We start from the raw sequence: 14,826 nt of genomic DNA on the forward strand, positions 1-14,826 counted from the left end.
ATGGGAAAATGTTTTGTTCTCCGTGGTTTTAGTGGATGTTTCTTAATCTATTTAATGCTTCCTGAAAGAGCCTACACAGTTATGAGTTTTTAAGACAGGCAGTGACCATTTCTAAGAAGCAGGCTCTCTTTAATGTCTGGTGTCTCTTCCAAGCGTGAAAAAACTTTTGAGAAGGAGAATTAATAGAAAGTCATGAATCCTCAGGGTATTTCATATTACTTAATATCTTCAAACTAAAACCGTGAGCCTAGGTCTCAAACGGTATCTCAGTACTAATTCTGGACAATGTCCTTGCATTTGAGAAGCTTCTGGGTGTCCACTTCTTCCTGTGTTGAGAAGCTCACTTTCTTTTCGTCCCGGGTTTTCAGGTAACCAGCCAGGTTCAGGTGACACACTCATCTCTTCGGACACCGCTCAGCCCTGAAGTTTAAGGTCTTTTATCCCCTTGTCTCAGAGCAGCAGGGTCCATCCAGGGAGGGCTGAACAAAGCAGCACCAGTGAAACCTCCTGGCAGAAAGCCCGTGGACAATGACCCAGCTCTATTCAGGCCTCACCAGCAGTTTTGAAGCTCTGGTGACACATTTAGAGAAAAGGCGCTTGAAATAGTTCTTTTTTCGTTCGAATCGCTTTCATATTTCTGACTCACCGGGACTGTTCTGTTTATTACCTTTTAGAGCATTTTGCTGAGATGGCTGCAAGTCTCAAGCGTCCGGACTTCGGAGCCTCGGGCCTCCCCGGGCGGCCTGGCCCCCCTGGTCCCCCAGGCCCCCCTGGAGAGAACGGTTTCCCAGGCCAGATGGGACTTCGAGGCCTCCCGGGCATGAAGGGCCCCCCCGGGGCTCTTGGTTTGAGGGGAGCGAAAGGTAAGGCATTTTGTCCACGTGGAACCAGGGACACACACTGGCTTTTTTTCAGATGGATTCACTTGTCCTAAAGTGCCAGCTATCTAGGAGACAAGAAGACGGATTGTTCTCTTACTGTGGTGACGGTAAAGATTAGAAAACTATCCTTTGATATTTTCTTGGCCTTGGTGTGTGACGACAGTAGACCCAATACTGGAATTAAGGTCCCTTGACTTGTGGTACCAATCTTTTACAGTTACACTGCTTTAATCATAGTTCAAGGTAAACTTTACAGGATCTGGTAAAGGATCTTTAAAGTTTTGGTTTTTTTTGTTTTTTTTTTTGAGACCTTAATATCATTGTAGAACTCTTCTAAGATGGCAACTGGCCCCAGAATGTTATCTGTTACTTCAAGTAACAAAATTTGTTAGCAGGACATCAGAAAAATCACAGCATGCATCAAAGCCGCCTCCCTCTTCTTTTAAAGAGTGACATTGGATATCAGTTTTGCTGGGTTTTTTTTCGGCTCTGAGGTACAACTTTATTCCTTATTTAACATGTGAGAGGGTGTGAGGGAGTTTGTTTCTTCTCCTTTTATTTAAAGCAAGTTAAGCCCTGGAAACCGGTATTTTGTAGGCCAGCAGGATTGTGAGTGTGTTAGGTATTCTGCAGGATTTGCAGAAGAACTGGCTGCCTCTGATGGTGTTTGCTAGATGAGGTGAGTATGTCAGCATGGGGGCTGGTGGGCCTGGGATAATCGACAGAAGGGACTAAAAGTGCAGAGTTTCTGCATCATGATGAGTGACTGACAGCTCTCTGGGGAACTTCAGAAAAATGTGGCTTCAAGAACAAGAGAGGGACTTTTGTTTTTAGGCAGTGGTGCTCCAATTAGGGATAAATATTATGGTGCTAACGGTCAGAGGTCAAACAAGATGCCTTTTGGGATCTGTAGATGAATGCCTGATGTGTTTGGTTCACGACACTCTCAGCTGGAACGGTGTTGTTAATTACGTTTTTTGTTTTTGTTTTTTTGGCATGTGCAGAGCTGCGTGTTAAAAAAAAAAAAAAAAAAAAAGAGCCCTAATTGGGGCCTCCTGTAAATCTGGCACGATTTTCATGTTTTTGGAGGCTGGACAAAATCATATAGAGAGAGCTCCGAGTTCACTTTAAAGAGAACTGGACCTCTTCTCTGAAAGAACCCCTTAGCCATTCATTCATCTTGGTCCTGCTTTGAGCTTGCATTCAGGAATCCATAGCGGAGGTGCTCTCCCTGTGGTCGGGCCCCGTTCGCTCCGTAAACCATTCTAGGGAACTCCGTGCTGTGGGCGGACTGCTGGCTGAGCTCGCCCTGTTGTGCCCCAGCCCACGGATGACTCCTCTGCCTTGGTGAGTTCACTGAAGTGAACTAAAGTACAACGGTTCCGAAAGAGTGGTCCCTGCAGCATCAACATCACCAGAGACCCCCTGAGTCAGCAACTCTGGAGAGGGGCCCGCAGTGGAAATGCACAAGTGTAGGGTGGTCCTTACCCTACAGGCAAGGTCCCGCCTTCCCGGGGAAGGACCACCTTGTAGGGCTAAGAGGATCACAGCCCTGTTTTCTCTGGCCAAAAGGAAGTCTCCATATTTGGGGCTGACCTTGACTTTGAGTTAGTAAGAGCCCGCTCCTGAAGTCCCATCTTATTTCCTAAGACAGGAAAATGTCTGTGCACTCGCTCCACCAGGGGAGCCTGCCGAGGGCTGCCTTCTCCAGCCTGGGCTCCACATGGGACTGACCCAAGGAGCTTTAAACACTGCTCACGTCTGGGTCCCGTGCCCAGAGATTTTGATTGACTTGGTCTAGGCCCCAGGCTTTGAAAATATTCCCCAGGTTATCTGAACAAGCCATCGGGGCTGAGAAGCTCTGGAAACAAAGGTGACGCGATCTGGACACTTTCCGGGAAGCTGGGAATCGCAGTGTGGAACTGTGTCTGGGTTGCGCTGGGTTGACTCCAGCAGTGAACCTTATTTTGAAGGGAAGAAAAATATATTCCTATATTTGGAACCTGAGAAATGTCTCTGGCACTAAGTTCATTCATCAAGCAGAGTTCGATGTTATAAGGGGCTTCCTCATATTTTTTCTGCGGTGTTTATGACATAGCCTATAATCTAGAAGTGAGATAGTTCTTTTCTTTTTTCTAAAGAGCTTTCTCGCCCTGCCCTCCTCCATACCTTTCTTGGCATTGGGTTCCTTTAAAGCAGCATCTCCTCCGAGTTCTACTTCTTAAGATTTGGGGTGTGGGCAGAAAGGAATAATCAGATTTTCTATTTCAGTTGCCGCTGTCATACATTTGGAGATGTATGGTTTTAGGTCATTGGACTTGACCTTTCTTGTCCACCACATACATTAGCAGCCCTACACATAGTGTTCTACTACCCAAAGGTAGTAAAACAAATTTTCCTTGAGAATAAACACTCCACCATTTGAAACTTAACTGTTCCACCCATCAGAGAAGAGACGTGTTTCATTGTCACCTGTTGCTTTTTTGTTTTCATGCTTAACAAAGAAGGGATGGTGGAAGTCTTGGTTTGCCATAGAGTTGCTCTGAGGGTCTTTTTCCAGAGAAATTCCTATGTAGATAAGTTTTATTAAAACAAATAAGTTTTACTAAAGCTTTTAACAGTTCAGGCTATGTCTTAATCAAATCACTGTTTTCTTCCTAAAAAGTTACTTTGAAAAACACAGTGGAACATTTTTAACAGGAGCTAGTAGAAAAAAGCCTCAGACCGTACTGAAAGCTTCCATCATGTTTGTGTATTTTTTGGTTTTCCCCCACATGTTCTGCACACTTTTACACAAACGCATTAGAGCTGTGTGTTCATTTCATGTGACGCTTGAGCAGAAACACGAAAGGCACCTGACTGGCCCTGGGTCCACTTTACTTAGGATTAAGTCAGTCTTTCATGTCATAAATACTCTTTGTAAATGTTCATGGTTTGTTAATTTTAAGTCCCTTTGAGGAAGGCTGTGTGTATTTCTAGATCTTTTAGTGGGGGTCAAGCAGACGTGTCCCTGTGTTAACGCAGGCTGGGGAAGTACACCGGGCGTATCTGAGACTCACCTTTTCCAGTGTTAATCTGCTCACCTGGAGGCAGAGCATCAATTATAGCTTCCAAATAGACGAAATCGAGAGCAATTTTGGAGCAATGGGAATTTCTCTAGTTTCCCCAACTCTGTTTGTAAAGAGCTATTTTTTGATTCAAACTGCCTATTCCCTTCATACCTTATCCAAAGCTTATTTACAAGCTTTTTATATGTCTTTTCTGACAATAGGCTAACAAAGGTGGACTTTAGTTCCCTGAGCCAGGTTTCCTATGTCTTGAAGGAAGACGTGACCAGCGTTTGAAGAAGTAGATTAACCCTGGGGGTAGCAGAGCCGACACACGACGGCCGCTGCAGGTTGCAGTGTGGCTCTGTCCCGGGGCTCGTCGAAAATGTGTTTTCCCATGACTGATCACCAAAAAAACAGGTTCAAAGTTAAGACAGGGGTCTTTTTTTTTAATTTGGAGAAAATGTTATTCTATATATCATACAGTGCTGTTTATTACTGTCACCATGCTGTCTGTATTCCCTTTATTCTGCAGTATCCAAATATGCTGGCAATGCCATCCGATGAATTTTTACTTTCAGATCTTGTATTTTTCAGTTCTAGAGTTACCATTGTTTTCCTTAAGAGTTTTCATATCTCTCCGGAAACTTCACATCACTTCGCCCATTATTTCCATCTTTTCCTATACGTTTGGTAACATATATTGCTATATAAAATAGTCCTTTTAAAGAGACCGCGGTCTTATTCCTTGCAAACAACATTTTGAAGTTGGTGCGGCTTCATGCTAGAGCGCGCTTAACTGTCACTATCGCTGTGAAAGTTGCATTTTAATTTATAATCTTCACCTCATGTCTTCAGAAAATGTGGCACATTCTCACTGCCAGCCTCAAAAATTACGAGGTGACACATTTAAATTGCTAAATTAACAAGAGAGCTTAAGCTGTTAGTTTTAAAAATGTTAATTGTCATATCTTCCTAATACAGTAAGGCCATACTGACGATGAGTGTAAGAAACAACTAGTTTATGTATGAGTTCAAGCTGAGCTGTACATCCTTTCACAGTATTTATAAAATTTAAATTGATTTCAAAATGTAGTTCATTCACCATAAAAATGTTCACACAAGGACATTCACAGCTAAAGTTAAAGTATGGTAACTTTTAAACATTCATGTCACAATTTGAGATTTTTGACTATTTGACAAATGCACAGATGGTTGTATAGATATTCTTCCTATTTTTGTTGTGCACTTGTGACTTTGTTTTTTAAATTGTAACAAACCTGTCGATATTCAATGAGGTTGGGCGAATATTTGGAAAAAGTGATTACGTATAGAATTTGTTGCAAAATGCTATTGCATCTTGTAACAATGTAGTAAAATAATAATATACTACTGTACTAATGGGATAGTAGAACTGGCCTTGTACCAGAAGCAGCGTACGTCATTTAGGACCAGTTAACTAAGGTATTAGGTCATCTTGTCAATGAGGCCAAGTTTCTAAGTTTGGTCTCTGCAGGGCCAGGATAACTCATGTAACTTTGTTCTGTGGCTGCCGAATCCCCGAATTCGATCAACTGTCTTGCAAACACACATGGTTGGTTGCAATCCAAAGTACATTTCCTATAAATAATGAGAAGTGAAATGGAGGCACTGATGACAACACACTTTAAATTTTGAAACTTCATTAATTTATTTTTGGTGCTACTAAATTTACGTTGTTCGAGAAATTAAAATGTCTAAAAAGATATTTAGTGAAGAGTGTCTCTCCCACCCCTGTCTCCCATCTGTCTGGTTTCTTTTATCCTTCTCATTAGGGAATCGCTATTATTAGTTTCCTACATACCCTTACCAGTGACGCTATAAAGGATCTATGAATATATTTATTTTCCCGACATCCTTTTAACAACAAATCATGCTGTCCTTTAGTAAGTGATCTGGGCCTTGCTCTCTGCACTTAACAATATCTTGGGGATCATCTCAAAGACCTTTCTGGCTCTTCTTCGCCTGTGCGTAGTGTTCTGCTCTGTGGAAGTGCCATAGTGTATCTAACCCTTTAATGGATACTTAGATCGTTTTCAATCTTCTGTTCAATCTGTTTTCATGTTGGATCTGCGTATTTCTGATTAAACGTATTCCTGGTTATTTAGTAAGTTAGTCGCTATTACAAATGGGATCTGTTTTCATGTTGGATCTGCGTATTTCTGATTAAACGTATTCCTGGTTATTTAGTAAGTTAGTCGCTATTACAAATGGGATCTGTTTTCATGTTGGATCTGCGTATTTCTGATTAAACGTATTCCTGGTTATTTAGTAAGTTAGTCGCTATTACAAATGGGATCTGTTTTCATGTTGGATCTGCGTATTTCTGATTAAACGTATTCCTGGTTATTTAGTAAGTTAGTCGCTATTACAAATGGGATCTGTTTTCATGTTGGATCTGCGTATTTCTGATTAAACGTATTCCTGGTTATTTAGTAAGTTAGTCGCTATTACAAATGGGATCTGTTTTCATGTTGGATCTGCGTATTTCTGATTAAACGTATTCCTGGTTATTTAGTAAGTTAGTCGCTATTACAAATGGGATCTGTTTTCTTGTTGGATCTGCGTATTTCTGATTAAACGTATTCCTGGTTATTTAGTAAGTTAGTCGCTATTACAAATGGGATCTGTTTTCATGTTGGATCTGCGTATTTCTGATTAAACGTATTCCTGGTTATTTAGTAAGTTAGTCGCTATTACAAATGGGATCTGTTTTCATGTTGGATCTGCATATTTCTGATTAAACGTATTTTCCTAGTTATTTGATAATTTAGTTGCTATTACAAGTGGGATCTTTGTTCACTACATCTTATCACTGATTGCTGTTTGTATATATGAAAATGATTGATATCCATGTATTTTGTACCTTGCTACTTTGCTGAATTCTCTTATTGCTTTTAGTAGATTTTGAGTTGATTTTCTAGGGTTTAAGATAAGCAGTCATATCATCTGAAACTAGGGATGGCTCAAACCAAATAATAAATAATAATGATAAAGTGGGCATCTTTGTAATGTTCTGACTATAATGAAGTTGCTCTGTGTTTCTCGTTAAGCGTTATGCCAGCTTCAGTGCTGAGATAGATATACTTTATCGTGTTAAGGAAATAGCCTGAGTCTTATTTTATTGACTGTTGTATCAGGGATGCATGTTTAATTGTCAAATATCTTTCCAGCATCTACAGATATGATCATCTGATTTTTTTCCCCCTTAGATCTCAATATAATTAACTTGGTTTTTGCCTTGCTACCTACTTACTACGACTTACATTGGGGCAACTTCCTACTTTTTGGTTTCTGAATGTAGGCTTTGCTTTAAGTTTAAACATATGGAAGTTTATTTTTATAGACATATAGAAAAATAACATTTCTCTAATGAAACGCAGGTGACATGGGGGAAAGAGGTGATCGTGGACCCCCAGGAAGAGGTCCCAAAGGTTTGCCCGGGACTTCAGGTCTCCCAGGTAAGAATGGCAGGCTGAGGTGGGAACTTGGCGGGCAGCGGGTGGTCTGAATTGGATCACAGTTTAAAGAACTGCTCTTTGTTTGCCTCTGTTTATCATGTGATGTGCAGTGATGGCTGGCATGGCTCTTTCAGGACCAACTTTAATGAGCAGTTAAACAGTCTGTAAATCACGTCTGTATTCTTTGAGAGAAAATACATGTCAGGGCTTGAAATATTACTTTCTCTTTTTTTTTCTTAACCTCTTTATTGGAGTATAATTGCTTTACCATGGTGTGTTAGTTTCTGCTTCATAACAAAGTGAATCAGTTATACATATACATATGTTCCCATATCTCTTCCCTCTTGCGTCTCCCTCCCTTAAATATTACTTTCTTGAATAAGTACTTTAAAAAATAGTGTCAAGGTCCAACCACAATGCACTCGTTATAAAATGCTGAATGAATGGGGTCCTGTCCACTTCTAGCCCAGTTGAGAGTTCCCTCTTCTTTTCCTTTAAACCAAAAAGTCAGAGCAGCAGGAAAATGCATCCACGTCTTCAGCTATTCGTGACGCATGGGGAGTAACTGACATCTTATTCTAAAAGCTTCTCCTTCAAACATCCAGACCCTCCAGAGGCCCACATCCCCAAATAAATAAACCTGAAACATTCCTACTCACGAAAGTCATGCCCAAGGATGCATCCCAGCTGGGTCGACCAAGGTGACAAAGTGGCCTCTGTGTGAGAGCCCGGGTCCTCTCACTGGCCGTCTGTTCTCTTTACACACTGGCTACTCTGTGGCCAGAGTCCAGGCTGCTGCACGTTGGGAATGACTGCCAGGTCCAACCGCAGAAGCAGCCTGGCGGGCCGAAAGCCAGTTCAGTTGAAGAGCATGAATGGCCTGCAGTCTCCCAGCAAATGCTCTGATCACTGCTGGGCCAGGGCTCAGGAAGGGCCCCAAAGCTCTGGGGATACCAGTCCGGGGAGGGGGCTTGTGCAGGGGGGTGCCCCACACTCCCACAGTGGATTTGGAAAACTTGGTTGAGGGAAATCTAGCAAAAGAAATGATCGTTTTCTAATTCTGCCAGAGGCTTCCATAGCGGTTTGTGGCTATAATTGCAGCCTGAAGCATCATTGCTTTCTAATTCTCCATTGCATTGCTTCTGGGTTTGGCTTTCTCTTTTAAAAGAAGTTTTAAAAGATGCATTTGGAGATAGCTCAGACACTGCCTTTCTGAAACGGTGATTCATGGGCTGTCGAGATGTTTTCACAAACTGATGAATTTTTGTGATTGGAAAAGGAAGCCTTTATGATTGGAAAAGGACAGAAGACCTGGCTGGAGTTCAGTGGGACCCAGACAAGAAGATTGTAGTAAACAATAAAGTCTGGATTCACTGATGGATGTTTAGAAGAGAGAAAAGGAAAATAGAATTTACCGAGTGCGCTTCTCCTTTATCAATGGTAGGAATAGGAGGTTTGAAAGCTGATAAAATATCATCTTTACCATTTACTTAGTTATCTATGTATTTATAGGAGAGACTGACAATTTCTCCTTTGCGCATTTGGTTGACAAATAACAGTTCTTGGATAAGCAACTTGCACTATTAGCACGATTTTCCTTTAACAAAAATACATGATCATTTCTGGTGACTCTTATTTTTTAAAAATCTGTTCATAAACCCCATTTTGAGTTTGAAAATGGGAAGATCGAGAAAGACCAGCTTGGATTTGTGCAGTGTCCCGGGCTGCCACGAGGGGGCGCGTTATGCCTCACCTCGGGCCTGCCTGGTGCTCCGGGGCCCTTGCTCTGCCCCACGGGGCTCCACAGGTTTGCTTTTTAGCACACCTGTCATCTGTGCGGGCGAGTGGTAAGGTAGGGCAAGGCGTCTCTGGCATCTCTGCCTGGCCCTCATTGCATTTCCTTTATGACAATGGTTCGATTTGTTGCAGCTGGATTTGGAATTAATACTTAAATCTGATTTCTTAAAAAGCTTCGTGGGCTCCCCGGTTCAGGACCCTGAAACCTGCCCTTTTCCGTTTCCCAGCCCTTGCCCCTCCCTTCCTGGTACCACGTGGAAATCTGGTCTTTCTTTTTCTGTGCTTTTGTTACATTTTCATTGAGAGGATATTTGACATTATTTAGTGAAAAATCGGAGTTACAGATTATTCTTGAAAAAATTAAGGCTAGCTTTCTGAAGCGTGCTTTACCACACAGGCTCAAAGGGTCCAAATTTATCAGCCTCCTTGAGGCACCAGCTGAGCTGGGGCTTTGGTTTTGAGTCAGCTCACATCCCCTTGTCTACACCTAAACGTACTCAGATGACAGTTTCCCAAATCCATCAAGTCCCTGAACAAGAGCTTTTAGGGCCATTCCGCCTCTAAAGTGAGTCCTCTGAAAGTGGACTCTTGGGAGTGTGGGTTCCATAAATCAGACATCTGGGCTCAAATCCTGACTCTCACTTACTCGCTTTATGACATCGGGCAAGTTCTTGAGTGCCCAGTGCCTGTTTCCCCACTTACAAAAGAGTGATATAGTCAATAATCACATCTCTCGGAGAGGCTAATTCTGAGAACTAAAGAAAGATCAATCCATATAGCGTGCTTAGGACAGCTTCTGGCTACAGTGGGTGCTCAAGAAATGTTAGCTGTTGGTACTATTATTAATGTAACAAATGCACTTTTGCGTTTTGAGGTAGATGAAGGTCAGAGGTGGACCCTAGCTCAGTCCCTGTGGCTTCTCCCCTGGCTCTCAGTAAGAAGACGCTACTCTTCTGTCATCCGGCACCACCTCTGACACCTCGGACCTTCCCTCCGTGAAATCTACTTCAACTCCAAATCACAAATGCAAAGTGCTGGGTCACAGTAAATCATGTCACTAGTTCATTATCCACTGAGAGGCTGGGCCATTTTTCATTTCCCCCGTAGAGCACGGAATGTGATTAGGAATGTGATTTCTGGTCTCTCACAAACATGACCTTACGAAGACTTCAGGACCTGGGGGAACCTTCACCAGGGCTGTGTTCAGGAACTCGTCCGAAACCTTCTAGGTAAATGTACGTCTTACGTAAAGGAAGGAGCCTGCAGAACAGGGTATTCTGTGACCCCCTTTGTTGTCCCGATTGTTGGATTTGGGACTCGAATTCTCCTGAATGGAAAGGAGATCCTTTGGTCATTCTTGGTGCTAACACATCTGATATCCTTGGAAAAAGGTTAACTAATACCTTCATGATCTATCAGTTGTCAGGATTGCTTTATTCTTTCTGGACTGTTTTCGTTCTCGGTCTCCCCTCCTTCTCTCAGCTTGTTCAGTGTTGAGTATTAGGTGCCCTTCGGGTTTGTGATGGTACATCGCCTAATATGGACCACGGCTTATTATTATGACCGTGACATGGACTGTCATTTTGGCTGTAGTGCTCTGTTGTCTAAACGTAGACCTAAATCGTCTAGCTTGCTTCTCGCCTGCAGCCAGAAGCCGGCAGGGCAGGTGTGTAAGAAGGATGGGCTCCGAACGAGGCTGCCCTGGGGTAGGTTCTGCTGTGTCACTCCTTTTCAGCTCTGCCATCTCCGTGTGCTCAGCTTGTCCCCTGCACATTGGGGGGTTATACCCCTACCTGCCCTATGGACTCATCTAGGAGGGTCTGTGGATGTGTTCATACATGGAAAGCACTTAGGTTAGTGCGTGGCTCATGGCAAACATTCTGCAATTTTAGCTCATTACTATTATTATTATTTTTCTTCCTTTTGTATTTGAAGAAATACAGACTTACAAAGGTCACAGGCCCTGACAAAGGTCTCCCAGGTAGTAAGTGACATAGGCCAGTGTTCACACGTCCAGGTTCACGTCGTGGACAAAATGATGCACTGGTGGTCCGGGTGTATGCTGAGTCTATCTCGCCATCCTGGCATCTGACTTCAGCACGATCCCCTTTCTGCCTCTCTCGTGGAGCTGTGGGGACCACATCGAGCGAGACCCCTGGGGCCTTAGACCCCATCCCTGCCCCTACCTCCCATCTCTTACCAGAGGCCTTCGGTTGGTTGTTGGATGGGGCTGTCTCATCACCAGTATCTTTTTGCCTGCCTGGTCCATTGGGGACTAGTTCCTTGGCGCTCTGGGGATTTGAAGAAAAAATATTTGAGAGTGGGTCTTTCCTCTTTGTGCATCTAAACGCACTGGGGGAAGGAGGAAGTTAAATGATGGTCGTGTGTGAATGTGCCCGGGAGGTTAGAGCTGACCTGCGCTCATCATGCCAGGTTTCTTGTGCAAGATTTGCAGATAGGTGAGATTCACTTGTGAATACTGGGTGGAAAAAGTCCCCAAGCGCAAGGGGCACACCTGTTTTAGGTAGCAGTAACTGCTACCTAACTGCTACCTTTATGTGTAGCAGTAGTCATTTCTCCTCTATTTCCACTGCTGTCCTGTTTCCACTATTTTATTCGGTCTTGGGCATCTTATGTAAACAGGCCACTGTATACACCACATCCTTAAACATATGTGCTTTGTCAAACACCACAAAAGTTAGCTCGGTACGAGGTGAGAAATGTAAGAAATTCCCTACTTAATGCTGAAAATTATTTCCAGGTTTTGTTTTGTTTTTAAAGCCTGCCATGTACAGCCCCTTTTATTCCGTAGCAGGTATTATTTATTAGGTTCCAAAGAATTTTCCAGCCAGGTTGCGCCTCTGTCAGTGTAACACGACTGCCCTCTCCTGTCAGCTCAGAGAATGGCACATTCATTTAAAAAAAAAAATCATGAAAAGTTTGGCAATAGCATTTTACAGGTCCTTGACATTTCAGAAAACCGTGTAATGATTAGGCAGTTAGTGTAGCTACGGACCCGTGAGGTAGGCAAAGCAGAATGAGAACACTTCAGATCCGTGCTTTCTCTTCCTCATAAGAGTTGGAAAGTGGTTTATAAGTATTTGCTAACGCAGCCGCTGGACTTCCTGAATGACTTGGTGTCACCCCCAAATTTGGCTCCCACATAATAGTCTTAGAGCACCTTGGAGGGTAGATGCCCAAGGTCAGGGTTCACCAGAAACTCATAAGCTGTTATGGGAAGGCTGTTTTTCTTTTCCTCTGGCCATTTCACCTCAGAAAAATAGCTTTAGTCACTTGTGATAGTTAGAGTTGCAGAACAATCGTTAGTCATGCTTGGCTATCGTGTCTCTTTCTGCCTCTCAGTCAATTCAGGCTCAATGAATTAAACCACACACACACACACACACACACACACACACACACACACACACGCACTCATGGATACACCTTGTCAGAGTTAGCAAATCAGTAGGTGTGGAAGCACAGTTAGGATGGAGGAGGGGTCCAGGGCCCTCATTTCTAACTCCAGCGCTTTCTAGCCACGTGACTGTGTGACTCTGGATTTCACCTTCACTCTCTCAGTTTACACACCAGGAAAGTGGGATCGCCAGGGAGTGGCACAGGGTAAAGGGAATGCTGGTGGGCTGGTGATGACTTACCCAACGCTCCAAAGGGCAACTTGCTGCGTTTGCCAGAGGAAGACTTGGGCTCCATGTGCTTAGAATAAATCCAGGGGAGACAGGATGGTTTCATCAACTCTTTCCTTGGAGGATACGCAGGAATCTGGAATAAACTCAGTCATTGAAAACACCCTCTCCTGGATTGTGTTAAAATGGGGGAGCTCAACTTGAAAAAAAGTTATCCTGCTTTTTCATACTGCTTGTGTAGTAGAAAAGAAACTCCCTGAAGTTTTAGGTCTTAGGCAGGAGGCTGGCGTTACACATGTTAAAAAAGTAAATTAGTGGCTAAAAAAGGAAAGCTATTTATTTAAAAACTCAGCTTCTGAGTTGCCCTTGAAATGACCAGAGGTCTGGCAGCCCTGGCCCGTGTTCGCCATGGCAGCGGGGACATGCTGGCGTCCAGTCTGCAGGTCACCGCATGCCTCAGTCCTTCCTGCTGTCTCCATAACCCTGATGTGTTACAGCTTCCATTACGTCTGTGGTCTCCCGTGAAGACAGAGGGCGGATTTCTTAATCCAGGGCAGTTTCTTTACTACATCAGGAGTCAGCAAACTTTTTGGGTAAAGGACCACATTCTTTGAGCTCTTCAGGCCAGGTGGCTTCTGTTGCCGCCCACACCTGTGCCCTTGTAGTGCCAAAGCAGCTGGGGCAACATGGAAACTAATGGCCATGCTGTGTTCTGATGACACTGCTTACAACACAGGAGCTGCCCATCCCAACCTACACTCCCTGCCCCTGTGGTCACTGCGTGTGCCACCTCTCCTTTGGGCGTTTTCTCCCCCTAATCTTGATTTGAGTTTTGTTAAGGCATCCTGGAATGTCTCAGTGGGAGCTCTGCAAATCAGCTTTTAAATGCATTTATATCTGACCTCTCTTTTTAATCCTTAAAAGATCAACTTAACCTTCAACTGTCCCAGCGCCCGGAGATCTGAGCAGGCTCTGCTAGAGGCACGGTTCTGCTGAAGCCTTGTTGATGGGTGCTGTGGGTTAGAGAGAGACTTTCTCAGGTGCCTTGTCTTGAGAGGGAAACACAGAATCATCTGCTTCATCACAACTTATTATAGTCAAATGAAAGCTCATGGGATAAATGAAGGGAAATGACTTACATCTGCTTGTCTACAGCCTTGCGATGTATAGAATCAAAGATAATTATTCTCTGAAAACTTAGTAATGTTTTGTCCTGTAATGTTGCTTTGTGTGGGTCTAATTGTAGATAAAGCAGGAAAAATGAGGTGTTATATCTAAAGCAGGATCTCTAACCTAGTTCCCTTCTAAAAGTATGCGGGCTATGTAATAAGACAGCTTAATAAGACCAGATCACTGTAATAAGACCAACAAAAAACACATGTAACAAGACCGCTAAAATAGGAAAAGAAAACTAAAAACCACCAAGAAAGAAGGAAAGGAAGTAAACCTAAGTAAATATATAGCTGAACATATAGATTTGGTTTTCAACTTTTTGGTTGAACAGCCAAGTTAAAACAGTTGACACCAATGAGGATCTGTGTAAGACCGTGTTATCCTGGCACAGATGATTCCTTTTACACGGCTGTCTCATTGCCACCTTTGCAGTAATAGTATGTCAGCGCTGCTGGTGCGATGAAGTACGCGTTCAGCAGAAATGTCTCTCGGTTACGGGAGCCGTGCCGCCGGGCCTCACTGGTTCGTGGGTGAACCAAACAACCTCTGGACTTGACAAAAGAAAGCGACGCCCCCAAGAAACCTAGGACACCGTGTAGTTCCGGCTGTGGTAAAGCCCCTGATGAGAGGACTTTCCGGCAGCTTTGCAGGGTGCATTGCACAGTCTTCTAAGAAACGTGAACCAGTAGCATTCTAATAGTCATTTATCGGGTGCATTCAGGCTCGGAACTTATTATCAGGCAAGCATCATCCGTCCGGTAGAGGAAGAGACGGGGAGGGG

General features: G+C 43.5%; 1 protein-coding gene across 1 annotated transcript in view; it reads left to right on the plus strand.

The window, feature by feature from the left end:
* COL9A1 (collagen type IX alpha 1 chain) overlaps positions 1-14,826 on the plus strand; it is a gene marked incomplete at both ends in the record, with an annotated part of 83,318 nt that overhangs the window by 67,549 nt on the left and 943 nt on the right. The window contains 2 exons of the mRNA XM_082855960.1: positions 675-863; positions 7,351-7,428. Coding sequence (XP_082712086.1) covers positions 675-863; positions 7,351-7,428 — 267 coding nt within the window. The remainder of the gene's footprint in view (positions 1-674; positions 864-7,350; positions 7,429-14,826) is intronic.

This window comes from Leucopleurus acutus (genome assembly GCF_964270905.1).
Source record: "Leucopleurus acutus genome assembly, chromosome: 15".
In the NCBI taxonomy this organism is placed as follows: Eukaryota; Metazoa; Chordata; class Mammalia; order Artiodactyla; family Delphinidae; genus Leucopleurus; species Leucopleurus acutus.